Source organism: Barbatula barbatula, assembly GCF_947034865.1.
Source record: "Barbatula barbatula genome assembly, chromosome: 15".
Classification (NCBI taxonomy): Eukaryota; Metazoa; Chordata; class Actinopteri; order Cypriniformes; family Nemacheilidae; genus Barbatula; species Barbatula barbatula.
The window spans coordinates 5,156,324-5,183,524 of record NC_136778.1 but is presented as its reverse complement, the minus strand read 5'-3'; the positions used below and the strand labels follow the sequence as shown (position 1 = coordinate 5,183,524).

The 27,201-nt window shown below is 37.5% G+C and overlaps 1 protein-coding gene across 1 annotated transcript; it reads left to right on the top strand.

The window, feature by feature from the left end:
- Window positions 1–45: 45 nt before the first annotated feature.
- Window positions 46–26,186, top strand: vta1 (vesicle (multivesicular body) trafficking 1). Its single transcript, XM_079474518.1, has 8 exons — window positions 46–246; window positions 9,082–9,176; window positions 11,200–11,327; window positions 13,309–13,384; window positions 15,732–15,843; window positions 20,315–20,488; window positions 21,869–21,946; window positions 24,944–26,186. Exons 1-8 carry the CDS (start codon window positions 156–158, stop codon window positions 25,087–25,089), a joined length of 900 nt encoding a protein of 299 aa, XP_079330644.1. The 5' UTR covers window positions 46–155; the 3' UTR covers window positions 25,090–26,186.
- The last annotated feature ends 1,015 nt before the right edge of the window (window positions 26,187–27,201 follow it).

The following is a 27,201-nucleotide window of genomic DNA, read 5'->3' as shown; positions in this document are numbered from 1 at the left end:
CACTTACCGCTCCTCATCTATAGAGGGCACTATATGCTTGGCTGTCTGCGCGTTCTCGCGAAGACGCGGAAGTTGCTGTTTCTCGTGGAGCTGTCATCTTTGTTGTTAGTCTTTTTTTCGGCTGTATAAGTTTGTAACATTAACTTTTTTACGGGATGGCTGCCCCACCTCAGCTAAAAGCGATCCACCATCATTTAAGAACTGCGCAGGAGCACGAAGCAAGAGACCCCGTAGTCGCCTATTACTGTAAGTGTGTAAACACACCGCTTTATTGTGCTAGCTAGTCAACTAACATAAGCCGACCATTTTACTGAATAAATCTGATATTTCAAGTAACCGCAGTATAACACTGATAAAGATGGGTTGAGTGGTTTAAACTGTAAAAGTACTTGTTGTTTACCTTAGTGTGTCACTAGCCGTCGTATTTTGCCTCGGTGTTTAACTTAGTTTCTTTGCTAGGCTTGCTAACAGTTGCTGTTAAATGTACATACGCGTATTACATACTAATGGATCAGATGTGTATAATATTTACGAATATATAACTTACGTCTTAAGTTCACGTTAAGTCAGTGTTTGTTATATAGGTACCATTCCCCTGAAACGTATATTCCTGCTGTAACCAGTTTGGCAACAAATGTAGCAACACTGATTGGTTTGAAAGATTTGGCTGAAACTTTAATAAAACTTGAGTATATCATAGAGGCCACCGTGGACAATGTAATTGTGTTGAGATCTATGGGTGAAATGTACAGTGGTTAGTTATACATAAGGCTTGCTTTAAGACTTGTGTATGGCAAGTGAAAGCTATTTGGCTTGTTGCTATTAGTGGTCAGATATTTGCTGAATCATTTCAGGCGCAGTTTTGTTGAGTGTTGACATGAATTTAAAGGAGAATATACTATTAATTCATGCTTCCGGCAGGGTATCCTGACGTCATCAGGCTTAAGAGTATGGTAGATTATTTTTAACATACTAATACTTAAGTTAGTAGTACACAAATATTTGTAGGTCTTTTAATTCATATTTACCTTCGCACTTTCGCAAATGATGCGGGATGATAACATTTATGTAATAACACTAGTTAGTTTATACAAGTACTATTCCTGTATTTAAGATTTGTTTATATACAGGTATACACTAGAACATTTATTTGAACATGATATTAAAGGGGTAGTTCAACCAAAAATGAAAATGTTGTAGTCATTTACTCTCCCTCTTGGCATTTCAGACAGGTATGAGTTTCTTTCTTCTTTTTTAGATTAGATTAGATTAGATTAGATTCAACTTTATTGTCATTACACATATACAAGTACAGTGTAACTAAATGTAGTTTAGGTCTAACCAGAAGTGCAATTAGCAAGTGCAGGATATACAGTTAGAATAACAATATTGATAAAATATTATACAGTAATGAAAATATTTTACAGTAGGTATGTACTATGAACAATATATAGAGATGACTTTATAGTATGAACATTAACACTATGAACATTAATGTACAGGTGGATATGAGCAGATAATAATTTAGACTAAAGCAGATTATATGTTTTATAACTCACTTGTCTTTTGACTGACGAAACATGTTCCACTTTATATACTGCGGGAAAGTCCCACAAGCCCAGCTAAACTGTCTATACTACTGTGTCTCAGAATCAGATTTAGTACAACAATAGCATACATTTAACTTTGATGGTTGCAGTGGGTGGTCTGAGGTAGATTGGGGGTCTTTACTAAACTTTCTATTTAGTTTCACATGGGCTCACTTTGTCAGTGGTGTCATTGCCTTGATGCACTGCATTCTCAGCTTGTGTTGGATTAATTGTAATTTTTGTCTCTTACAAAGCAAAATCCAAGCATCACATTATTATCCCCGTTGAATTTATGTTCTTTTTTGCTTTCCTGTTGTCATGGCAACAGTAGAGCACACCTCAGGTAGACTGAAAACAGATCATTGTAGACATTGAGTCACCTATTGCTCACACAATTTGTGATGTTTAAAAGGTGGGTTTTTATGTTCTTTCTTTTGGGAGTCTAAATGTCAAAATTGTTTGTATGTATCACTCTTTTTTTTCTGTGGAACGCCAAAGAGGATATTTTAAGAAATGTGTTAGCGGATTATTTGTGTTCATACAAAGGAAGTCAATGTGGGCCAATGTTGTTTGGTTGCCAGTGCCCTTCAAAACATAATTTTTTGTGTTCTCCAGAAGAAAGTAAGTCATAGAGCTTTGGAATGACACAAGGGTGAGTAAGTGATGAATGAATATTTTTGGGGGTGAGCTGTCACTTAAAATCTAGAAGGTCTGAGGAGCTGCTTTTTGGAAATTGATAATTAAATGTGCCACTGGAGGTCAGCATTTAACTGAGCTCGGCCTTACTGGATTTGATTGGGAATTTAATGGAAATTTTGAGTTAAGATTAAATACTTTTTCTAGTTGTTCACACTTTTCAAGCAGTAACTTGGCAAACTGAGAAAAACGTATTTCTTCATTTTCTTCATAGACTGCTTTTAGAACACTTTTCCATTCAGAGCACATACTATTTACATCAATAGTGTTCCACTTGACTATATGCTTTAATAATCAGCTTCATGTTTAGATTGACTGTATTGAGTAATACATTGTGTGTCAGTCTTCAGGATTGTCTCATATTGGAAATAGGCCGTTGTGGGTTCTGTCTCTCTGACGGAACTTCAGTTCTCTCATTGGCACCATGCTGTAAACCTATGGAAAAGGCCCTCTTTGACATTGTTTTCCTTGCTTCTTGTTGGCCGTTATCCAGTCTTCAGACCGAGCAGCCGCTACATAATAACATCCTTGTAATGGGGAAAGTGGAGTGCGCGGGCCGACATTCCTGAATATGCAATTCTGTTCTTACTGCAGATGTCAGTGAAGTACCCGGGGCTTGTCCTCATCTGAAGTCAGAGAGTCAAACTCTCTTTCGTCCGTCAAACGTCAAGCGTGCGTTAATGCTTACTCGCTCAGAATAAGCATCTGGGATATTGAAGAACGCTTGGTTGTTTGGCAAAGTGTTTGGATTTCATAAGAATAAAAACTGCGTTACCACAGGGAGAAGTTACCGCTACAGAAGACCTTAGAGTTCTCACGTCTTATTTAATGCTTCTTCACTTCATTTGTAATTATTTAATAATATACATAAAATATAATATTATAATATTTGAATGTGTTCCTAAATCTCTGTTCACTCCCGCATGGCTTGTTATGCTCGGCTCACACCACCATATGTTTAAAGACTGGTGAGCCACAGAGTTCGTTAACATTTCTTACATTAATATAACGTTAGTATTTTTATACCCAAAGGATTAACAATAATTAATTAGTTACCATAACTTGTTTGGAGCGGTTGTTCTTTGTAAATACATATTCGTTTGTTAAAAATATATTAAGTAATGCTAATTTCAACAACTTGAAACATGAAAATTTACATTTCACTGCAAGACTGGTACCTTTTTCCATGCCTTAAAGACAGAATTTTCCTTCTAAGAAGTTCAAATAGGGTCTTCGCCTTCAAGTTAGCCTGTAAATAAATGGAGGGTTTTTTTGTTCGTTTTAAAACGCGCTGTGATTCCTTAGGTGAAATAAAAACCTTATTTATTGATGCAAATGCAATGCAAAGCTAAACAAGACGCTGACGATGAACGATCAGCAGGATTAGTAAATATCTTCCTCCAGGGATCAAGACTAACTTTCTTTACTAGGAGCACTGTAGCCCCTGATTTTTAATTTTTAGAAGTGCAAGCAGAACATTTTGGGACACACCTTAAATCAGCCTGCAATGCAATTATTAATTTTTTTTCACAAAATAGCTGACAAATACTTTGATAATAAATAGACTTGACGCACAGAAATTACAATGTGCAGTTTTATTTTCATTTCAGAGGGATATGACATAACTCAATACCAGGGTCATACGGAATCTAAAGAGTTTTTTGTTAATTCTGTGCTAAAATTGTTCCACAAAATTCTGCAGATTTGTCTGCAGTTTAAAATGCGTTTTAATTTAATTTAATTTAAAATAGTTTTATAATACTACCTGTCATTTAACTGCAGGTGACAGTGGTTTGGTTCTGCTCATCATTTAAAAAAGAGGCTGGGCATACAGAGAAGCTTTAAGTGCTAAGTAAAGAGACTCTGAATACACCAGATCAAATTAGTTCTGAATTCATTTGGACCAACAGAAAATGTGCATGTCATTTTGTATGAAAAAGTATATATTTTATTGTTTATAGTGTTAAAGCAAAAAAAGGCTCATCTAAATACGTGTTTATTATTTTATTGTGTATTAAGGACACTTCATCATGTTCACAACACAATGTAAAGATAACTTCACATAAACGTCGTTCATTCTTGTTGTAAACAGATTTGAAATGATTCAGCGCTGCACTGAACAGATAAATGGCCTATTCTGAACTCCTCCACTGTTAGTGTCGTTTTAAACATTTTCGTCCTCAGGCAAAAAAATCCATCACAGCAAACCTGCAAATCCTATTAATGCGCTTACGTTGTGTCTGTAAACTTGTCAATGGTGAGCTGAGCTGTGACCGATGCGACCATAGCGAGAAACATCAGTCACTTAGCCGTGTACGGTTCCCCTTCTCACACACCTAAGCCTACACTGGTGGGCTCGCAAACTACTTGTCTTTTCACATGAAATATAACAACTAGAAAAAATCCAAATTGGCAGGTCACACATGCGTGAGTACTTGTAAAAAAAAAAACGCTCCTGCTGTCTCAAAAACTGGTCACAAAATGCGACCATGTATTCGCAGTCTGGAGCCCTGTCCTCAGATGAGGGTCACGTATTAAACAGGAAAACAAGAATTACACTACACAAATCTTTGTTGCAGGGTATTTTTTAGGATCTTAACAGTCTATCAAGCCTGTTTACTTTATTTATTATCAACATTATAAACAATAAAGCAAGATTTTCTTGTCAGATCTGGGATTTGTAAACAGAGTTAGAAGAACAGAGCGTTTTCTTCGCTGTCGGCTAACATTAACTCAATTTAAATAAACCACTTTTTTTTATGGACTCAAATATTTGAATATAGAATTATTGAAAAAGGACCAAACAGGGGCCGACTTATATTATTATTTTCCATATTCTTTAAAATGCAAATGATACTATCCTGACCGGAGCTTTTTAAAGTAATTGAATTGGGCTTTGTGACAATGTTTAAAAACCAAACATGCACTTGCCACGCACTAGAACATTTTCACGTACAATGGACGTGTGAACAATACCGTTCTGACATTCGTAACACTGTCCTCATTTTCACTTTCACTCACTTTCATTAAAGCGGAGAAAGAAATAGAATCGCCTGTGGCAAAAAATGGATTATAGTTTTTATTTTCATGGTTTGTGACTGAATGGCCTCAGTGTTGCATTGTTTCAGATGAAGAAAATTGGAAGTTGAGCAGTATGGGCGTAATACAGTTACAAAGAACGACTTTGTCACTGTATGCTGTGATCTACTATGATGGACATCAGACCTCCGCAAATCGGCCTCATGGAAGAGGAAATGGACTGTTCTTAATGAAACATGGACTAGAAGACATTGAAAAGATAAAGGCTATGTCAAAACGAGCCTTTCCTCTCAGCTATTTACAGAAACCCCATTTTTTGTACACAAGGTTATCTAGCTGATAACCATTTGTGCTATAACCTAACTGTAACCCGTCTTCTCCCAGATCCTGTAATAGAGATGCTTTCCTGAGGACAAAGTGTAAAGAAGTCTTGCATAATATCAACTAATTTTTAGTATGTGAATATAAGTATGGCGTTATCAGTTTAAATTCTTGCCTGAATTTTCATCAGCATGATTCTGTAAAGTAGCATATAGTACAGACACCTTTATGAGCGATGACTCTGTGTTTGCCTTGGCCTTGGCCTGAGCACTCGCAGCTGGGTATATTTGCCTTTGCTTTTTTCGTCCAGGAAGTTGTAATTGCTTGTTCACTTATTTTACTGGTAATGAGTTTCAAATCAGAATTAAATGAGTGATTTCAAGGTCGCCTCTTTCAAAAAGTGCCATTCAAGTTTCTCACACAGTTTAACAAATGTCTCTTCAGCGTAGCATGTGCAATTGGTTTTGATTTCTTTTGGATATTTTTCTACAAAGAAATTGTCTTTCCAGCCCTCTGCCACAGCCTTTTTACAACAAAGACAGATTGTCAAGACATTTTTTATATACTTTGTTGGTATAACAGATGGTATATGAAAGTACAGTTTGGCAGTTATGTACGTCAGGTTTTTATAGTATTTTCATTAAAATGTGTTTTATAATTTTGAATAATTCAAAATAATGTTAATAAAGCAATCATATGGCACGAATACGTGTTTTTCTGATTTATAAGACACAGACCCAGACCTGCCTGAAACGCCACGTGTAACCACGCACCATCAAATCTTCGTCAGTTTGTGGTATGATTTATCTAAGACCGACCAAATGTATATGCAAGTAAGGTGTGCGTACCTGTCAGTACAACCTGATGTTCCAATATGGTAACAGGCATTACATTTCTATGACCCGCTAGCAGTATTCGACCGATCACTATACACTGGTTATTTGGCCAATCATAGCACACCTCACTTTTCAGACTGATGAGCTTTGGAAAATATCTGAGGGTTTCAGAGAGATGTGGCAAAGAGGAGATAGAAACATGCACGATAAGTGGAACATACAGCTTTTTGAACCTTAAATCATGTTTTCACATTGCATAACATCTAAAACAAACAATAATATTAGTTTTAGCCATGTAATATGACTGCTTTAAATGTCCAGCTTATGAAATTTTGCGTCCTCTAGCAGTGAGGTTGCAGACTGCAACCAGTGGCTCACTCCAACCCTCCCTTTCAAAGCACAGGGCAAAGATGTTGTCACGTTTTCACTTTTTTGCCCAAGGAGATTACGAATTTACAAAACACGCTCTTCAGAGCAGGTTGTCCGTTTAGGGCCTCTGAAGACATAGTAATGTGTATTATATAGGGCTGCAACTAACGATTATTTTGATAATCGATTAGTTGGACGATTAATCGGATAAAAAATTTTATTAGATCTTTGGCTTATAACCAAATAAGAGATTTATTTAAATGTATTTAAATGTTCAAAATGTTGTGGATGTCCCCTAATTAACACACCAAGGCCTTTGAGTTGTTTCAGGTGTGTCATATTAAAAGCAGTCAGTAGTCTCTCCCAAACGTGGTAGAGAATAAAATTTTATTTTTTGTTTTTGTGGCATGAAAAGTGAGATATTTGTTCAGTAAAAAGTATCAAGAATTTTTTTTAATATACTTTAGTGTGCATTTACATTTAGTCATTTAGCAGACGCTTTTATGCAAAGCGACTTACAGATGAGGAAACATTGGAAGCAATTACAACAACATAGGCAACAAAATACATAAGTGCATCAAAACTAGTCCATTAAAGCCTAGCAGAGTATACAAAGCTAAGAATAGGGAGGTTAGTATTTTTTTTTTAAAGAAGGAAAGGGAAAAGAATTAGGATAAATCAATCAGAGTATAGTATACAGATACTCAAAAAGTGTCCTTAGGTACAGTACACAAATAAATGTACTTCCCACCTCTAAACTGCACGGAGGGAACGTTTGACTTTATGCTGCACGGAGAGACACATCTGACTTTAAAACTGCGCAACTCGCGCTGTATGCAGCTGGTAATGTTCATTTTAAAATGAGGGAAGAAGACGCACTTGATTTTTAACTGCGCAGCTCGCAAGTTACATCACAGACCAACTAATCGATAATGAAATTCTTTGACAACTATTTTCATTACCGATAATTATCGATTTTATCGACTAGTTGTTGCAGCCCTAATATTATATTACATTTCTGACAATAGATCCTCCAAAATATTATACATTGGTCCTTTAATTACGTTGTAGTTTGTTCTCTTTGTTAGCTGATAATTTTTTCTTACATAAGCTTTATGTACTGTAACAACAAATGAACCTAAGTTCTTACTGCAATACGACTTTAGGCCAAGTTTGGCCATGGGGGAAGTGTTCATCACTTTTTATTACACAAATTCGATGAAAGCCAAGAAATATTTTGTAAGGCCACATCTTAATTTCCTTAGGGATTGAGTAGATTGACCTAGGTGAGTTTTTTAATTGGTGAAAGTGTGGGTGGGACCTGATATTATCTTCATTACTGGAGCATATCCCTAAGGCTCTGGTCTCACTGCTTCAATCTTAACACTCCAAACTTAATGGCTTTGAACTTATAACAGCAATTGATTGTTGTCTTGTCGTCTTCCAGGCAGCCCGTAATGAAGACCTTGTTTGTGATCCTCTCTGAATTCTACTAAATTAACTCTCTGCTTCCTGTTTCATACCTCACTTATGCTGTACGTTTGCAGACCACGCATCCAGTTTGTGCTGACTGATGGATATGTGTAATTCAATTCATATTTGAATAGACTCTGGGGTTCATGTTCCTCTTTTATGCTACTTTGAATTCATTTGAACATTTTGTGCTTATTTTGAGAGCACTAACATCTGTATCTCTACAGCTCTAGCGCTAGTATTCAAAGTGGGCATCCAGAATTGACATATGCAGCAAAGGCTCTCGGGGCCGCCCACTCAGTTCCATGTACCACTGTTATGATATTGTTCTACAAAAAGCAGGAAGAATTCTGTTGTACGTTGCACATGTGGCAAATAAAACACCTTTTACCAGATGTCGGGGCTTGACCATGTTTTGTAACCCCAACTGATGACTGGACTCCAGCGGTCTAATGCAAAGACACATAAAAGCAAAACACATGTTGGCTGCTTTAGCACTAGTCTCTGACGTCCATTAGAAATGATCCATGGGAGGAAAGTACAAAAATACATACAACATTTGTTAATTAGTCCATTGGACAAATGTTCAGCCATTTTAGCATAAGCTGATTCATTAAGTGAGGCGTTTCCAAACTTCGCCAGTGTGTGTTGCTTTGATAAAATGTGACAAAACTTCTGTGTTTGAAATTTTAATTAAAATGCCTGTCTCTAGGTTTGTTCATTTGACTCTAATGGGTTTTCACTTTAATGTATTGCAGGTCGACTTTACGCCATGCAGACGGGAATGAAAATAGATAGCAAATCACCAGAGTGCCGAAAGTTTCTTGTGAAACTAATGGATCAATTGGAAATAGTAAGTTGAGAACACTCAAATTTTTAATGTGCTTTTATGTAAATACTTAGCTTGATCTTCATAGAAACAATATTGGTTTGTTTACTGCCTAGCAGCAATACGATACAATTCACAGAGAACCTTTTGACAAAAAAGTGCGTTCTTTTATGTCTCTGGCATTTATTTCCAAATAAGCGATGAGTGACCTTTCGTTTGCACTAAGGGCACTGTATTCTTATCACAGTTCAAAAGGCTGTGTTTATAGGTCCCCTCACACAGGGAGCAGGAAGCTAAAAGAAGCTTTGCTTTTATGCAGAGCCACTGTTATAGACATTTCGGAACCAATTAGACGAGAATGGAGACCTCGCAGTCTCCAGAGCAGGCTTTTACTATCGCCTTAGCGGAGTTCATTAAATGTCACAGAGACAGGAAACAACAGCCTGTGGAGAGGCAGATCCTGGTGGGCACATCCGGTCAAAAGGTCTAAAGCAAAGTTCTGCTGTAACCTGCATGAGAAGGTGAAGCTCTGCTCTTTATCATGATGTGAAATGTCCAGCTGTCATTAAGATGACAACTCACAAACAATGATAGACATATGTGTATTTTATTTCTCTTAACCTTAAAACGATTGTGAGGTAAAACCTTAAAGCTTATAGAATACATGTCATCCACATGCCTATACAAAGATGCCACCTGACAGATTTGCTGATGCATTGCTGGATACATATCTGGGCCTGAAGGGTGTTTTGATCTTACACAGGAGACTCACACAGAGAATCAAAATACTTGCAGGAAGTGAATCTTGCCTATACCATGCACTCGTACCAAATATCAGCAAGTTCCTTCCAAATTGCACATAGTACCATCTCAGTTTTTTCCTCAAAGAACAAGCTACCTTCAGTAACACTGGCCTACAGTTTTCAAATGACTCCAGAGTTTTTTTTCCGAGGGGATTTTGAGCAAACCCCAAAGAGTCCATGTGCAGCGGCAAGATCTAGTTTCACGAGTGTCGATTTTATGTGGCGACCGACAGAGTTCAATCTCGCTTTCCCTCTTGTGTTTGCACACTTCCTTCCGAATTATGTTTTTATACAGTATTCTTCTGCGAAACAGCACAAATGACACACTGTGCCGTGCAGGGCTTTTCCGTGAAGTTGGTTAACATTCTATTAAAACGTGAACAGTGAATCCATTCAGGTGCCCAGGTTTCACCTGCTGTAATGTAACCAGTCGTATTTGCTTTCGTGATTTTACAAGGAAACCTGACGCTCTCTAGCAGACTGTAACATCGCAGAAAGGAAGTCAAAGCTCGGACTGGCTAAAGCTTTAACGTTTGGGCGCCAGCCATTTCAAACCTTTAAATAAAAAACAGGTTCAGGTCTGTGTGTTTCATGGTTTTCCTAGATAGAGGTTTTCCTTCCATTTGATGCAGGACCACCTCAAACATTGCTTTTGGTTTTATTTCTATAATCTGAAATGTATTTAAAATAAAGATACAGCACATTTATTGTCAATGTACCAACATGGAGAAAGACAAAGTCCAAAGGCGAGTCTTATTATAAACTGCATGCCAGGGAAACAAACAGACGTATTTCATGTTCTAGTGAGCTCAGTATTATTAGAGGCGAGGAGAACATTAGCCTATTTTAGTGCTTACTGTCAAGTGTTGTTGTCCTGCATTTTAACAGTTTTGTGTGAATTATAAAGTTACAAATGTATTCATCTGGTGTCGTCGAGAGGATCATAATAATAGCTGGGTGAATGAGTCCACTAATTGTGAGTTGGCAGGTCTCCAGATGGACTCACTTTTACAGCAAGATATTAATTACTCGAGAGTCCTGGAGTGGAATCAAAGTACCTGATGCATCTCAGGAATTAATGAGTCCTGCCATGGAAACTACAGCTTTGCAGAACAATCATCTAATATTGTGCAGTTTTGTCACGCTGAGCTACATTATTGCCCAATACCTTAGACATAATTTCAATTAGTGTGGGAACTACACACGAAAGTAACTAATAAGTGCTTCTGATTTCTGCCTTTCAGATGAAGAAAGAGCTCAGCGACCACGAGTCCATCTCGCAAGAAGTAGTTGGCAATGCCCACATCGAGAATTATGCCCTGAAGATGTTCCTCTATGCAGATAGCGAAGACCGATCGGGACGTTTCCACAAGTAAGTCAGCATCTGGGTGGATTCTGGAATGCAAATCCATCTCCCAAACTGGAGTAGATTTGTTTTGTTATTTTATAGCCGTTTGAATGTGCACAACCTGATTACTGTTTCCTCTCACTGAACCGTGACACTGAAAAATCCCACTGTCGCTATTGCACATACAGCGACTCAGTCGCAGGCTAAAATTAGCAACAAGGCTGACTCTGTACAGGACGATTGTTTGGAAGTGAGAAGGCATGGATTAGCCAGGTGTAGCGTTACAGGTCACGGCAGTATAATGAAGCTGTTGTGGACGGTGACGTCATAGACGACGTACGACAAGTAAAGGGTCCTGAAGCTGAATACCTGGCAATGACTCAGACCTCCGGTTATGAGGACCGGCAAGGTATTACCTTGGTTGTGGTGAGATACATGGAACCTGTATGTCTGAGTGGATGTTTATAATACGTTCGCTTAAAAGCAATAAAATCGTAGAAGGGTCAATATAATTGAGGATGTTGTCATAGATATCGGCATTTCAAATGTTGTGCAAGGATATGGGAAATTCCAGTTTGTGGATTTTAACCGTTGATTTAGGCATACGAGAAAACAACAGCAGTGTTTTAAAAGACGAGCAAGTCCTGAAACGCACAAACTTTGATATTGCATAGCACATTTATACTTGTGCTCTTTGTCCTCTTCCTGCCCATGAGGTTTAGAGTAGAGATCAATCTCGCCCTAGGAAGCTGTCAGACCTGCATACACTCAAGTCCAGAGGTCACTCCTCAAAAAGTATTCATGTGCTTAGGTTTGTTTAAACAATGCGAAAGGTGAAAACATTGTTTAGGGTTTTCCTCATGCAATGCCAATATTGTCAGCAAGGAAAAGGTTTTATTTTGAAGTCAATGTTCTGACCTGAGTAAGGTGCGTGACGATGGGAATCTCATGAAAAGATTGATATACTCCTAGAATCTACAAATATAAACCACTGTAAATTATCTGTATTTATCTGCAGTAAAAAGGCAAAGTCACTTCTAGTATATTCTCACAGAGCGCTGGTTTATTTTGCTGGCTATTCTGGGCAAGAACCGCCTACTCTGTCTGGCGGGTGTTAAAATTTAGCATTTGCAGTTTCTTTTTTCAGGGGCACATTTTGACCGTCATTTTGTGAGCAGTTTGCTGATCAGTAAACAGATTGAGAAGCAAATTATTTTACACTTTTATGAAACGCAATTCTAGGATGCTTTTTCTGACTAGTTTGAAAAGAATTGGTTTGTTTAAGTCTAGCAGATATTTCCAGCCTTGAATTTAAAGTGGGTGTTGAGTGAAGTGTGACTGTGATTAATCTGTTCCAGGATGGTAACACGTGGCGGCTTATTGAGAATTTCTCTATACCTGACTTTCTTGGTAATTGTATAGCGCCCATAGGAAATTTAAAACACCTAAACAAACCTTTGTTAGAATTGATATTTAAGTAAGAAGGCTGGTATGGAGCCCTGGTATGACCTCATCAGCATTGCAATGGTGTGTTTATAGGTTCCATGTGTGAATAGAAAAGCGCATCAAAAAGAAAAGATTGCGAGTTGGGACTGCGAATGAGAAGTATTTGTGAAGTATTGCACCGATCCAGTGCAGTTATTTATGTCTGATCATATCTTATTTAGATTTATGTAGTTCTTGGGATGTGTTATCGATCAAAATACCAGTTAGCTTGTCTTAACGTTGGTAATGTTTTGATATTTATGTCAGAAGTACTTTTTCAACAAATATCTGTGACAGAACAGATGAATTTAAAGATGACTTTCTAACAAAAGCAGGTCTTGTAAAAAAAGGAAGGTTCATTTCAAATTATATGATTATTTTAACAGTCTATTAATACATTCACAGTAATAAAAAGCATTTGTAATATATTCACTTTATATTACACACATATATATATATATATATATATATATATTTATATGTGTGTGTGTTAACAGTTAAATGTGTCTTTTGATTGCAGAAACATGATCAAGTCCTTCTACACTGCAAGCCTTCTGTTTGATGTGTTGAGTGTCTTTGGTGAATTAACAGACGAGGTGAGGAAGCTTCTCATTCTGCACATTGTCTGCTGCATAGTATTTTTTATGATGAAGTGATATACCTCACAAAATAGAATAAATACAAATAACTGCATATTTATCCAGACCTATGGTGGCTTTTATCTGTGGGAAGCAAATATAATAAAATAAATAAAAACCTGGGCAGTAAAGCTTCAAAATGACCAAAAAGCACCATAAACATCAACACCAAAAATCATACAGGACTGCTGTTGTTGCACTATATTTTTTCTGAATACATACAATAGATTTGTGTTAGGACCTGCCCCAGCACTCTTTCATAAGTTTGTAATTAAAGTGGTTTATAAATTGGTTGGTTCAGTTCACAGTCTGAATTTACTATCGACTGATTCTGATACCGATATTGGTCAATTACATACAGTACTATACAATACTAGCTAATTTTTTTGAATTAAATTAATTGAACTGAACATGAATTGGATTAATTTAACATTTTAAGAGAGGCACAAGTTCAGATAAAAAATATAATAAGACAACATGACATTCTTCAAAGGTGACTGTTGCTATACAATATTTCTATAATTTCTTATGCTGGGTTCACACCAAACGTGAACAATCACGTTCCATGTCTTTTGTTCATTCGCAATCACCTTATTCCCGTTATTCGTACTGCCTGCCGTGAGTTTGCGTCTATACGCATCTTTGCATTGACTTTGTATGTAATTTACGCGCGAATTACTTTTGTTTTGCATATATCTGCTTTTTGACCTTTCTTTTTATGAAAGCTCTTTATAACAAATTTCTGAGCTCTTATATCTTGCATCAATCAGGTCCTGCACTTTATCTCTCCATATTTTTCCTGTGGTGCACTTAAAAAACTTGTGGAGGCCAAAAGCCTGAAGAAAATGACGATACAGATCCCCCGTGTTGAATGGCTGTCAACCTTTTCACCTCTTCCGAGTTTGCAGGGCTGAATTTTAAAGTCGTAGCGCACAAATATAGTGTGTAATTGGATTGTTTTAGATTATTTTGTAAGGAGATAGGGCAACACTTTGAATTGGTAAATTAACTCCACATGCTGGCCATCTTTCTTTCTGCAATCTTTCAGTGAAAGCGCTAGTCTAGCAGCCAAAAGTGCCTGCATGAGTCACATGATGACAAGACAACTAAACAGCAGCAGAGAGCAGAGAAGTAAAGTGTGAAAGGAGCAGCGTATTCAGAGCCATTGTCTTGCGTATTCAGAGCTTTCCATCTTAGCTTTCCTCATCGGGGAATCATAGGTCTATAAAACATCAGACTCATCCTTTTTCATCTTATAGCCGATGGTGTTAAATTAATCCAATATCGGCCAATTAATATCGACAGAGTTAAAGTGTGAATGTAGACCTCTTAAAATAAAGCACATGGGCAACTTTTAGGATGAGCCCCAGTTCTCATTTCCTTTTTTATATGATCAGACCGGCCAATATATTCTTGCAAAAGTTTAAATTGTATTCCACAGAAGAAAGTCATATGGCTTTGAATGGACATGATGACAGATGACAGTCATTTTTGGGTGAACTTTCCTTGTAAATATGGGTCTGAGTTGTGTTCTTTGACACAATCACCCTGTTTCTGATGGCACGGAGACACAAGCTCACCTAATTTAGTGGAACGTGAAAATGTCTAATGGAATGGAATACGTCAATAGCAACGTTCCCTAGGTCAAATCTGAGAACCGCTGTGAAAACATGGAAATTGCTGGGAAACTGTAAAGCAGAACCCAAGGATTGACAACGCCTCACCACTCTCAATGTACACTGAGGTTTAAAGTGGCGATTCTTGGCAAACTCGTGCCTGGAAAGTGTTGCTAATCCACCAGTTGAATCTCTCTTGGATACCAGTGTGCCTTTTAGAGCATCTCTACTGGTCGCCATGGTCGCAGATGTCTCTTTTATACAAAGGGGAAGTGACCTGTGTCCGAAGATGGACAATGTTTCATTGAGTGTTTTTCTCTCCCTAAGGGCCAGACATTTTCCTACAGTAGATAGCTCATTGGATTTACTGTTTGAACAGTCTCTGTGTAACACTAACCCATACAATGAGTCCTCAGAAGCCCCCTCCATTACTGTTCTGTTTCTCTCTGACAATGCCACAAGGAGTTGAAATATATTGGATTACTTGTAAGAAGGAAACTTTATTTAGTGCTACACTTGAGAGTACTGTGAAGTATTGTGAATTGTGAATGCACTCTACATGAGTGAATCGTTCATCAGTTTAGTTAAATCCAAATAAACAAGTCTAATCCGTCCCTTTCGTTTCACTAATTGAACAGTTCTTATCTTAATGACTCACCTATTGACTCCTCCCCTTTTTTCCTATCCAGAACATCCAGCACAGGAAGTATGCAAAGTGGAAGGCCGCATACATCCACAACTGTCTGAAGAGTGGCGAGACTCCACAGGCTGGTCCTATTGGAATGGAGGGGGAAGCATATGGTAAGCGCTGATATTATATCTGCTCCCCGTGAACGATCCTGTGACTCCTATTAACAAAATACACACTAGTCGGGGAACCACTGAGTGGCTTCCTCAGCGCAGCTATGTAAATGTTAGCACATTGTGTGCCTTATCAAAGTTGGGAACGCAGGAGATGACCCCCCCATGGGCTGTTATTTGTGTAGTGATTTGCTGTGTTCACAGGGGTTGCCACCTCTTCTAATCGTGAAAATTATCCACTGTTAGATGACCTAGCTAGTATAATAAGTCCACCGATGAACAATCAGTCATCAGTATTGTGAAGACTGAGGAAAAACATGTAACTAAGCAGTCTCATCAGACATTACGTTTCTGCAAGAAGAAACTAGAAGGAACACACAAATAAATGGCAGTGCCTTCAAAGCTCATTACTTTGTTTGGTTGTTTACATTCCAATCTTAGTAAATTGGTATAGGCTCGGGTAATGGATTCGTTCTGTATCGAGTTATGCGCATAAGGCCAGCATTAGTCAACATTTGGATTTGCACGTTTGGAAAAGAAAATACCATTTCATCCTCTTAAAGAGAGTGTTTACACAAAGGCAATACTAAAGCGCTTTCCTCCTTTAAGCCTTGTTTAAGTTAGTTGCGTTTCTGGAGGGTTTAGATGTAACCATAATGAAACACACCTGAACCAACTAATCCAAGCGTTTAGGATTAGTAGGAAATTATAGACGGGTGTGTGAGAGCATGGTTGGATCTAAAGAAAAACAATTGAATAACACTGGCACAGAATAAAGTCCTTTACAGTATAAAGCAGAATGTTAAAATGGGAAACTATGAGTCAAGAAATTCTTGAAGAAGGCCTTTTGCTGGTAGTCACTAAAATACCACCCTTCTATTTAAAAATACGACTATTTTAGCCTGATATCATTATGAAGAGCCTTTAGCGATAATGTAAATGTTAGGATACAGACTAATGCATTTGAAAAGATTCATTATTTTGAAAGTGAAAGATCGTCCTGATGGTTTGTGAGATGTAACTGCAGATGGGGTGCAGTTAGATCACTCCCCCCTCCACATCTGCTGGGCGTGCTGCTTTTGACCTGACCTGCTCATGTCAGAGATGAAGTCACGCGCGCACTCAGCCGTTGGGACGTAGACACGTGCAAAGTATGTTACTGTAGTGTGTGATATTCTTGCATAATATTGCCTCCATCATTTGTTCAGAATTTAAATCAAAGTTATTTTATAATGAACTGATGTTGGTAAGTGCCGTTGCTTCGTGTAGTAATGATATGTAATGGTATTTTCTGTCTTGCTTTACGTCTCGCAGCTGGGCCCCTCTTGTTAATGGGTGACCTCATGTTTGGTTATTCCCACTGATGCGCTGCATTGCCAGAAGAAAACCGATATCATTCTTTATGCCTTGGTGTGCTTAAGCACCTATGTCTCTTTCCTTATGTCTGTCAAACAGCATTTTCCTCGGACATCCTTTTGAGAAAAGAATATGCTGGGATGTTTATATTCTGTGTACAAGACCCTATTTAAGACTTGCATCAGGACAAGTTCTGTTTCAAGATCCCTCTGACAATTATAAAGTTTAGTTCTTATTCCAACCAGTACGCCAAGATAACACAGCCAAAACGTAGCTCCTGTGGAGGTTGTAATAAGCATAATTGATTTCTGTTTTTTCCAAAGCCACTCTTTTCCACCAACAAAGTAAATTACAGCTCACCAAGTGTGTTTACGTGGGTGTTTTTTTTTTCTTTTGGAATAATGAATTATCATGTGGGAATAGCCTCTGCTATGTTAAGAACCATCCAAGCGTTATTGTCTCCGCTCTGTATGCGTTTGGCTTTCCCACTTACATGGATATATGCATGAGAGGCAAGCCGCAGGACATGGGAAAAGGAGTTTTTCAGGGGAAAGAGAACAAATCTTTAACAATTGTTTCAGTTAACATACCTGTGTTATTCCTTATGTACAATAGTGCAGTAGCTGTTAGTTTCCTGGACTATGCTTTACGTTCATGCCTTGACTCAATGGAAAGTTTTTTGGCGTGTGTAGAAATAGGGTCAAATAGAAATGAGCTCGGGTGTCGGTACAAGTACGGCTTGGAAAAAATGACACTTAAGTTAGCAAACTGCACGATATACACATGCTGAGATCATTGTCTAAATGACTTTTCTTAAGTAGAAAGTGAAGGATTCCACCATTTCAATTGGGCTGTGTTAAATTGACCATGGGTTTATACATTTATTACCATGGGTAGCCTGATTTGAATGACTTTTAACAGTTATGAACAGTTATGATGTTGTGTGTTAATCGTATATAATGTACACCAAAGTTTAATGGTCATGGAAAACATACTGATTGTAATTGCCAAATGAATTATTGTAATTGCAGATTACATGAGTATTGGATTTCATTTTACAGTAAGGCCATTGTGCAGTATTGCTTTGTGCAAAAGTAATTTGTACACTTTATAATAAGGCACTTCATAAAGTTAAAGTTCCTAGGTAACTACTTAATACCACCAGTTTTAAAATCAAAACTTTGTATTCAATGATGTTTCTAAAGGAACAGTTATGAATATGAATAGCAATGGGCATTAATATTGCAAATGTTTTGCGGTTTAGCTCCTGCCCTTAAATGTCTCCCAGCTATTGCTGTATTTCCTCACACGTATCAAGCATGCTTCATACTTGTTATAAACTCCATGCGGTGCCAGATGACATGACTGCAATATTCCAAGCATCTTGCATACTAAAGCAATTCCATCTGTTCACAATTTATCCTTTCCCTCCCTGCCACTAATTAGCTTGGAATACATAATTTTTGTGTAATGTAGGTCACAATAATATGGCCAATAGACAAGTCTCAGGTTGAGCACACCCATTGAAACATATAATAATTCCCCTCAGCAATCGGCACAAATCAATAATAAATACAGAGGTTTATTGGCTCAGAGCTCCTCTTAAGCCTCGTGTGGACTTTTGCTTATCCATAGAGTGCTAGAGCCAGTGCGGACTCTCTTTCTATTGCAAACCTGCTTAAAAACAAAGCCTTTGGATAATTCTCATCTGTGAAAACTTTAATGGAGTTTTAAAGTCAGTTAAAGCGATCGACCTTCCCAAATATAACTTGTTGGGGAGGTGCAGAGGTTCAGTGCATCCAGTACATTTTCATAATTGCTTCAAAAGAATGCATGATATATTCAGCCTGCTTTCAGGATACTTTCAAGATGGCCAGTGTGTGTGGATCATTAGTCCTAAGAACAGAAGAGATGGCTTTTTGTGTTGGTATCAATGGTAATCGCATCCTCCCTCTATCTTGTCTATAGTCATGCCTGGGCACAGTTTACAGTCCGGCTGTTTTTAGAGACCCAGCCTATGGTCTTCAGGGAGTCTACCCCGTTCCTGTTTCACAATTCCTCATCTGCCTTCGCTCCCAGAGCGAAACTCTCCTCCAGGATCAGCCAGGAATCCCCCAGATCTGTCGCAGATCAAGCCCCTCTGCACAGAAACCTTATGAAGGCCATATTTTCATGAGCACCTAATGTTTGTTTGACTTGCCCCACCCTTATTATTTCACTGCGGATTATGAAAATAAACCCCCTGACACAAGTCTGGGAATGGAAAAACACCAAAAAGGTTTAAATCGACAGACTTTGGAAATGTGTTTTTCATTTGCTTCATTTATTCGTTCCTGGCGAAGGAATGTTATAAGTTTTACGTTGTTATTAAATGTTGCTGATGTAGGCAAATATATACGGTGCTAACCTCTGAACCGTGTGTTTAAGTGTAATACAATATTTTTGCAAAATAGAATCTGCTCAGGGGTTTCAGAAACGCATTATGAATGTGGGATTGTCGTAATATCTTGAATGGAAGAACTAACCCACAGTTTATTGGAATTCCCAGCTCCTTTCTTCGCTCTCCGCTTATTTTATGTCTTTATTTATTTATGTTCGTCACTCATTTTGGGGTGTCTTAGGGTTGAGCTTGCAATTGATTGAAATTGGTTCCATGTAATAACTGCTTTCACTAACTTATTCCAGGGTTTTGAGGCAAAGCATAGCACTGGAATGAGATGTCAAATCAAATAAATCAAAAATGTCACTAGATGTTTGAACATTCCCCATTTCCAAATGTTACAATGGGTTTTATATAGTTTAGTGCTTTGTTTCTTCTGCCTCAAGCGTTCGTCTAGATTTAAGGAACTTCATCGGTAGTAAATTCCATGATCTGTTTGCATGGTTCAGTAAATGTGTGAACATATCGAAATCAGAGAAGCCGGATCATTGATGGCAACAGTCTGTTCAGAGCTTCTTCAGCTGTAGTGCTATGGTCATGACCGTAGTAATGGCTGTAGGGTGTAAAACCTCTTATAAATTGATGAACTGCATGTTCTATAATACTTATATTAACAAGTGAAGAATGATTGTAAAGCTGTTTGAATCAACATTTGTGCTTTTTTAAATTACTTAGATGATGAATTTGGCGCAGAAGGCGGTGGACCGTCACAACCTCCTCAGGGTCCACCCCATTCTCAGCCTTCTTTCCATGGCAACCAACCCTCAGCATCCAACTTCAGTAACATTCAGATACCCCCAGGGTCACACGCCCCGGCCAATACACCTGCAGATATTCCTCCTCCAGAAGGTAAGCAAGCATCACACCTAAGTCCACCTGATTTTTTGTTAAAGGTCCAGTGTATGAAATTTAGCGGATTGCAACTCCACCCCTCCCTTTCAAAGCACTCTGATGGCTGACACACGACTAAGATGTTGTTACGTTTTCGCTTCTTTGCTGAAGGAAATAACGTACAGTATTTACGAAAAACGCTCTATAGAGCAGTTTGTCTGTTTAGAGCTATTGTAGAAACAACATGGCGAATTCCATGTAAGGGGACACTAAGGCGTTGTATGTTGATAGAAATTGCTCATTCTAAGGTATTAAAAACATTATTTATTTACTTTATACAACTCTGAAGACATTTATTATATTGTATTTCTGTCAATACTGCACTACAAAGGCAAAGTTCAATAACTACACATTTGGTAAAAATTAACATAAGGTGTGAAATGGGCTTTGTAACATCTGTTCTGTCTTTCGACCAGTCTCCTGGTTCGATTTTGTCACGTTGAGAAACAAGAGTGTCAAAATTGCAGTAACTGGCTGCTATGACAGGCTGGTGTGAAAACTTTGACGGCATTTTTCTCAGTTTCAGTGTTTTTTAGTTACTGCACTTTGCCTTTGTAAGGCAGAATAGATCCTCCAAAAAAGTACTAATTGGACCTTTAATTAAATATTCAACTACATATATTGTATCTTTTTTGAGAAATAACATGAATTGTTTATGGGCAGTTGCCATGCATTCAGTGAAAGATTAACAAATTCTTAATTTGTTTGAACAGCAGCTAAATGTAGTATAGCAAGTCACTTAAACACACTCTTCATTGTCATTCATAACAATCCAAATCCCTAACACAAATGTACAGGTTAATCAGTACTTCTGGGAAGGCTGGGGCAGAGCTATTGTGTGTTTGGATCTATATTTCCTCCTTAGGTTTCCTGTGTTCCCAGCTCTACCTTATAAAGAACAGAAAGGCAGGCTCAATGTCCCCATGTGGGGTGCATTTCCCATGGTGAATGTCCCTAGTGATTAGTGTCTCAGCTTCCAGGCATGGCGAAAATGACTAATCCATACCATGGCACTCCAGAGGTGCAGTCATTTAAATTGTTAAGAGAATCTCACTTTAAACCTGGAAAACGTAATGGGTATTATTGCATCTTCCCTGCTGTTGTGTTTGACACCTTGTTGAAGGAACAATTCTTAAAAAATGAAAATTCTTTCATTTACTTGCCCCTTTTGCTTCGTGGAAAGACCACGCTGGGCACATCTGATTGTGAATCTGTCCAATATAAATAGATTGGTTAGATCATCCATTTCGTTACCCTATCAACAGTCACACAGTATGCAAATGTAAAAGTGCATCCACAGTTATGAGCTAATGGACTTTTTTCTCTGTTTCGGAACAGCGCCGCCCGTCAAACCAGTTCCTGTTCCACGAGCCATGCCAGTGATTGATCCTTCGCTCCTAAACAATACCCAGGAAGGTAAGTGCTGCTTTGAAGCCCTTCTTGTTAACTTTTTAACAAAGATAAAATCACTTTTCATTGACATGATGAGATTTTTTAGCTCTTATGGGCAGAGGCGAAAATAGACTGTTTTTTTAAATAAATGAAGGCCTTATGAGAAGCAGATTCACTGTTTTCCATAGTGAGTGGGAAAAGAACAGCCACAGACAAAGCTTCAGGTCTCAAAATAAAAAATTCCCTCACCATGTCAGTGGAATGAACTTTTAATAAGAATTCATGCAGCCTGTGTGTAGAGCTAGTGTTGGCAATCGGTGTACCAGTTAAGTAATTTGTGAGGTCATGATACACAATAATAGTGCCTATTATTATAAGTCAGATCTGCAAAACAAAATTACTCCAGTTACAATTGTGATATAGAAAAGTTGCTTTTCCAGCCCTTCCAGTACTGAATTGACATGTATTGAAAACAAAGTTTCTACTGATTTCATTTTGGCTTTTAAAAGTTTTTTTGCAGTCACAGCCAGTGCACAGTTAAAGGGAAATAGGGAAAACAATGCATAAATATTGTAATAAACATTAATATTACAAATTCAATATTTCACATTTATTTAGGCACATACCCAAAAAAACTTAAAATCACATACAAAGATAAATCGATGGCATTGTCTCACTTCAAATTGTTTATTCGAGCATCCTCTAAGCCAGACATCAAAGGCCTCCAAGGACAGGAAATCAGCCATGACATTGTCTAATAGGTTTGAAGAATAAAACACGGCTGTGTAAGACAGTAATTGGGATGTGTCACATGGCTTGAAGGTGAGAAGATTATCGCGGATGTCAACCCTGAGCACTGCAAAGTCTAAAGGTGTTTTTAAAGCTAAGTGAAGCCTTCAATAGTTTAACTGATACAGTAATAAGCTTTTATAAGATGAAACCGTCAGTGATTTTGTGTCTCGCTTACTTTTAGGAGTCAAAAAGGCTTTGTTCAGAAAAGATCAACAAATATCAGTTTTTTTATCTGACTGGCATCCATTAGTCCTTTGTCTACTGATCAGCACCTTCAGTTTACCTTTCTCTCTTTCATTCGGTAGCTGCCAATACACTCAAAATAAACTACACTGTCTGAGCAAATCGATCAGATTTCCTTGTTTAGGAAAAACAAGGTCTTTGTGCTCTGAAGATAAAGCTTAAAATAACTGTAATAGGTTATGACCATAGACACTTAGGTTAGGTCTTTATCTTTAAAACTAGAGCTCAATTTTGATTTTTACTGTATATTTTTTTACTGTATTTTTTTTAAATGTCAAATCTGTAATGCTTTGGGGTTTTAATTTATAGTAATATAGGAGTCCTTATGCTTTACTTTTGTTTTAATGAGTTGACAAAGACACTTGTTAGATATAAATTGTGATTAAGTAATCTTAGAAACTCCAGGTCATTCATATGCCCAAGAGATAACAGTTCTACAGTAAACCGTAACAAACCTGTTCTTAAATACAACTAGTGCCAAGGTAGAGAACATCACCACAGTCACTTTAATTATCCAACAAAATCCCTTTATCACATGGCCAACACCAGCATTAAAGTGTAACTTTACCCAAAACTGAAAATTCTGTCATCAAGACAGAATTACTTTTTTGAAGAAAGTTGGTAAACGAACAGCATTGTCCCCACTTCCAGTGGTTTTGTATCCACACAATTGAAGTGAATGGGGAACAGTTAACATTCTTCAAAATATCCTCTTTTGTGTTGAGCGGAAGAAAATAAGTCATACAGGTTTGAAATGACAAGAGGGTGATTAAATGATGACAGAATTATTTTTATTTTTGGTTGAACTATCCAAATACTAAATGTAATACTAAATGTATAACTTCATAACATTTAAGGAAAAAAAACACTTTGGAAAATGGAAAAAAGTCCTATGTATAAATATCTACCATCCTGCACCAATCAAACAATAAGTCATTGATTTATGTCATTGATCTACTTAATTTGAACTTTATTTTTGTATCTATCATACAGCCAAGTAGATTAGTCTTGATCTAAGGAGGACATCATCCAAAATGCATCTTCAGCTGCAACTCTCGTCTTTCTGCAGCTATAATGAATCAACCGTTGAAAATAAGAACCAAAGTTGTAACATTACCAGTATCCACTTGTTGAAATGTTCAAGACAGCTCTGTGGTTAAAACCCTCTGTGCATATATTAGCTAAATTGATTTGTAAGCAATGCCATTGACTAAGGCAAAGAAAGCATTATGGTTAAATATTAATTGTGGAGGAGATGTGATCCAGAGGTCTTCTTTCGTTCCCAGAAATGATATACCTAAAGTGTTTTGAAAGCTCAGAGTGTCTTGGTGGTCGTCTCTGTCCAGGTCATTAGTGTGCTCCCACATTATGGATTCAACTCAAACTGTCACTCAAAGTGTCGTTGTGAGAGCCAGCAGAGTTTACAGTGTGGTAAAGACATTCATGGACTATAACTATAATGTTTCAAATGCCTACTGGCAAATGCCTGAATTTAAATGTTCACAAAGTAGCTCAACCTCAGCTCACCCTATAATTTAGTGTGCTGGTGAGACATGTATGTATCATGTGGGTACGGTCCTTTTTTCTTATTTTTCCTTGGGAATCGATAAAATGCTTAATACTAAAAGCAGAAAGATAATCATACTGTAAAATGTGTCATAAATAGAACCATTTTGGCATTTTTAACACATTTTGAGCATTTTAGCATCCATTATGTCACACATAAGTCACTATGAGACGCATGCTTTTTAAAATATTGCATCTTAGTTAGTAATGCTAATGTACATGAAAATTTTTTTAAAAAATGAGATGTGTTTCATAATCATAATAAAAGCATGTATTTCATAATCATTTACATAATGAAATTGTGAAACTGTGAAATTTACAGCTGTGTCTAACTTTTAAAAATGGTTCTAGTTGCATTTAGTTTGCACTAGTTTTCTAATTAAATTGTCTCATTTTTATGCAAACTTTTGTTTCATACAGGTGAAGTACGATTTACGCCAGAGGACTTTACCCGAGCACAGAAATACTGTAAATACGCAGGCAGCGCACTGCAGTACGAGGATGTGGGCACTGCCGTCCAGAATCTGCAGAAGGCCCTTAAGCTACTAACCACTGGCAAAGAATGAGACCATTGTGTCAACCCCCAAAGCCACTTTATCAGCGATCTGGCCCACTGGAACTGAAAAAAGGTCCAGTTCCCCATAACCTCAGCTATATCAAAAAGAGACACTCCACAGCACACTCCCACATCACTCAATACAACATCTGTTTCTGTCTTATCGAATGTCAATAAATGCTCATTACTGGACTGGTGAGATAAAGATACCAAACTGAGAAATATCAGGTGCATGTGAAAGACCCCTTCAAATTCTGAAGAGTGCATATACATATTCATGGTTTGGGGTATTTTTAAATGTTCCTTTTGCTGATTTTAACCGGTATGGTTAGACATGCATGGGTATAGGTGCACGTCGGATATCTCAGAAAGAACAACTCTTGTTTCTCACCTCAAACATGAGCGTTATGCAGAGACATTTTTTCCTTTTGCTACATTCACTGTCTTTATATATGCCCCGGGTGGAAGGATTCCAGTTAGATTATATATTAACACCACTTTTTGCCGTTAGCTATGATTGTAATCAACAATAAATCTTTTTTTGATCTTATAACATGTGCTGTGCGTTGTGTTCTTTATAGTAATTCTCACTTTAATTAACAGTATGAATTGCTTTTTGGTTGTGCTTCACATCATGCAGCATCATGCAGACGACAAGCGTTTCTGGCAGTAGTTAAAACCTTCAAATTAAGGAGGATTAGCATAGTGTTAGCATTTATCCATGGGGCAAACCATGGATAAACAAATCACTGTCATTGAAACCAAATCAATTGGTCACCTCTAATGTACACTGTTTATGTTATTTAACTAAATTCGAAAGGCATTCAACCGTATTCCCCTCACCGTCATATATTCTTGATTTATTCCATGTCTTGGATTCAGGAATTTTTGACTAACATTACAGAAATGTAGTGTTTTTTTGCAAATCAAAGAAATTGTATGTGTAGCCACTTTAATAATAACATGCTCTGTTATATGGGATATTTTAACTAGCCTAACTGGCCATATTTATAACCAAGTGTGAATGAAGAAGTTGGTTCGGTCATTGTGCATAAAGTAATCCGGAAGCAATTCAGTACAATAAATAGTTCCTGTTGTTTTCTGCTCAACTTGCGTTTCTCATGAATGACTTTGCAGCTTAATGGTCATTGTTTATCGTCAATGCTTGCCATTGCCCTGAAGTGTAGTAGAAAGGGCATTGCACTTATCTGTATAGGTAGACTAAGATATCACTACATGCATCTGCATTTGCCTGAATCTTTTCCTCCCTTATTGTGGATGCAAATGAATATCACCTGGTATTTTCCAGCCAACACTTGGACTAAGGTGTGACATTAGGTGGGTGTTTTATTGGGTGTAGTATATATTCAAAGTAATGCTTCAGCCGTGGTTGAAAGATTAAATCCATCTAGGACTACACAAATGTGATGACAATAACTTGTATTCTTAGTTTTCAAAATAGATTTTGAGAGTTTATAATGTACATTTCAGCGTTGGCACTACGCTGTAATCTATAGGTTTTAAAAGCTGCCAGTTATGATTTAACTTGACCCTGTATTTTATTACATATTGAGCAGAATCAATTTGTAATCTGCGAACAGAATGTGTTTGCATTCCAAACTTGACTTTGAAATTGTTTTGCATTTACAATCCTCAGCCAAGTTCCTGTGTCGTGGTGATAAAGCGTGTCATGTTGCCTTTAAATCTCCGTGCTGGAAATAAAGGCAGATATAAATGTCATTAGACTATAATAAATGTCTGTGTTGTTGCGTAACTGGGTCTTCATACAGTTTTACACACCCACAATACATCAAGACCTAACAGTAAATGACACTAAAGGGACACACACTGACGGATTCAAAGAAAATGGCAGATCCCCAGCTTTGATAAAATGTGTTTTGTACTATAAAAAACACATTTTTATTGGATTCACACATAAATGTGGGCTTGTAAACATGCGCTAAATAAGTTATTTCATCAGACCTGCTATTTGACCTGAATGTTGAAATGTAGACGTATCAGAGATGCATGCAAATACAATGATTCAACTTGCAGGTACTATCTGACTGGAAGATCTTCTCTGACGTTGAAAACAAAGTAGCCCAGTTCACATGGGTGACTG